The sequence below is a fragment of the Penaeus vannamei genome, chromosome 12, assembly GCF_042767895.1.
Source record: "Penaeus vannamei isolate JL-2024 chromosome 12, ASM4276789v1, whole genome shotgun sequence".
In the NCBI taxonomy this organism is placed as follows: Eukaryota; Metazoa; Arthropoda; class Malacostraca; order Decapoda; family Penaeidae; genus Penaeus; species Penaeus vannamei.
In genome coordinates, this window is record NC_091560.1 from 28,301,217 (window position 1) to 28,303,716 (window position 2,500).

General features: G+C 42.5%; 1 protein-coding gene across 40 annotated transcripts in view; it reads right to left on the reverse strand.

Annotated features, from left to right (window-relative positions):
* The window catches only part of LOC113819561 (titin-like), a 175,818-nt gene that overhangs the window by 77,053 nt on the left and 96,265 nt on the right, over positions 1-2,500 (reverse strand). For all 40 annotated transcript variants that reach the window (XM_070128115.1, XM_070128094.1, XM_070128102.1 and 37 more), the window contains one exon: positions 2,134-2,214. In XM_070128115.1, coding sequence (XP_069984216.1) covers positions 2,134-2,214 — 81 coding nt within the window. The remainder of the gene's footprint in view (positions 1-2,133; positions 2,215-2,500) is intronic.

The window sequence follows — 2,500 nt, forward strand, 5'->3', positions numbered from 1 at the left end:
TCTTTCTGATGAGTTGTGGAGTAGACATGGGTGAGCTGGGTTCACTCCAAACATTTCTCTTGGTACTTCCTAAACACCCCGTAATGCTATCAAATGATTGTTCTCTCGACATCGGTTTGGGTATTTTTGACAATCCTTCATCTGACCTAGGAGAAAATTTCCTGATTGACTGTGGTGTTGATGTGGGAGTTGATTCGTTCGACCGTCTAAATCGAGGAAGCTTTGATTCACGTAAACTCTCAGCAGATGGTTCACGGGACATAACCAGTGGGAGCTTACTAGGTGGTGAAGGTCGCTGCTTCCTGGGTGATAAAGGAGTTGTTGGCGCACTGGCAGATTTAATTCTGGTCGTTTTGGTCTGCATCTGAGGGGAACTCGGTGCGTCTGACGGACTCTCTGTAATTAGTTTGCTTTTATCTTGACTTAATGAAGCTTCTCTTTCATTTGTTATTTTCCCTCCAGAGTCTGTATTCGTAATGGAGGCAGGCAACTGTTCAGACTTTGACTTAGATTTAGTAACCAGTTTGGATTCGGGATTTGTAGTGTTTGTCACTGCCTTATCCATTTTCTTTTTCTCTGGAGTTCCTGTCAAGGACTTTTTCAAAATTGATTCTTTGGCACAACAAGGTTTTTCTGATTGAGATGAGCTCACCATACTTTCTTTTTTCTTTAGTATGGGGCGCCTTCTTAATGTAGGCGTCAGTTGCCGAGTAACTTTTATTTCTGCAGAAGGTTGCACTTCTGTTGTTTGTTTATTCTTTAAGATGGATTTCCGCTGCGTTCTTTGTGTGCAGGTAGAAGATGAGCATTGTTTTATATTGGGTTCTTTCAGAGAAGTTTCACGTTCTTGTGTTTTTACCAAGTCCTTATCATCCGTTTCGTCTTTTTCTTGGATGTGGAGTGCTGGAAATTCTGGTTTCTTGCGATGTGAGTGCTCCAGCTCGGCTATCTTCTCTAGTGTTTCAAATTCATCCAAATCCTCATTATCATCATGTAAAGTAGTTTTACTCGAATTCACAGAAATTTCCTGCTCAACACTTATCTCACTACCTGTATTACGATCCTCTTTCTCTTCTTTTTTAGCAAGCAAGGCCATCTCTGCTTCCTTAAGTTGCACTAATGCATTGGCTGAGTTGTGCAAAGGGTTAGTTATCTCAATAGCAGGTATACTGTTTGGGTCTACTTGTGTTGTGCTACTCCCTGCTGCACCCAAAGGCTGGCCATTTACTTTCATTTTCTTATTTTGTTCAATTGTCATCTCAATTTCTGCTGTTATATCTGCTTGTGCTAATGAGCTCAAAGCTTCAATAACTTGTGATATTGAGTTACGGTGTGAGCTTAGATAATTTGTTAGAACAGCTTGAGCAAAATTTGGCGATTCCGTTGGGCGGTCGTCTTCCGATACGGAGCTGGATGTATCTGCATCAAATTTAAAATGAACATGCTTTGCATTTGGACTCATGAGCGAAGTTTTTGATATGTTGAGCGTCTCTTGGTCCTCAGTGAAATGAATAGGATTAATTGTGTATGCACTTGGCCGTCGACTTGTACCATCACTCACCGTTTCAGTTTCAGAAATAAACACAGAGTCACTACCCATTGAAAGATCACCGATAGATAAGGAACTTGCCACTTCAAGATGAGCCAAGCGATCACCCTGGGATCCAATAGTCTGGGAATCACTCTGACACTCGGTATCTGTTTGAGAACCATATTCTGTGCCACATTCAGAAATGGTATCTCTACTACTCATGCAGGAAGGGTCATGGGATATGGGAGGTCTTTCCAGGCTGTCTACCGATATGCTAGTTACAGATGTACTGGCAACACTACCAACCGAAGCACACGATACATAGCTTGCAGGATCAGCATCTACTGACATTCTAGGAGCAACAGACACAATGACAGCACCAGGAACAGAGTCTCGAGAAAGTTTTTGTTCCTCTGTCACTGACATCTGCGACACTGAAGGGGAGGATGAAGGTAGAGAAGGTGTTGACTGAGAGGACACACATGGGAGGGACTGTAATACAGCTTGGGAGTCGTGCAACACTGGTAATTCAGATGTTTTCGAGGATGTTGACTGTTGAAGCCTTGAGCCACTCCTGCGTGCACGAGACCGCTCTACTATACCTGACATCGCCTCCTTCAGCTCCTCCATTCGAGTTACCCATTCAGGCTTTCGGTAGGATGTGGACGTTCCCTCTGTGTGCTCTGTGGGTGGAATGACGCCGTAAGTATGGATTGTGAATGACCGGCATTTCCTGACAGTATCAGTTCGCGATTAGAATTTCCCTTATTAAAAGCCAGAAGTGAAAAGCTATCAAAAACAAAAATTGTTTAATGGAGGTAAGCACTGTGAAAGAAAAGCAACGTTCCTATTCCTTAATATGTTAAACTCAATAGCTATCGGAATTCATAACGAAATATTATCTTTTGGTTATCAGAAATCAGAAAAAAATCCGTCGGCTCCTGCGCTGAAAGCAAAATCAAAGGTTAT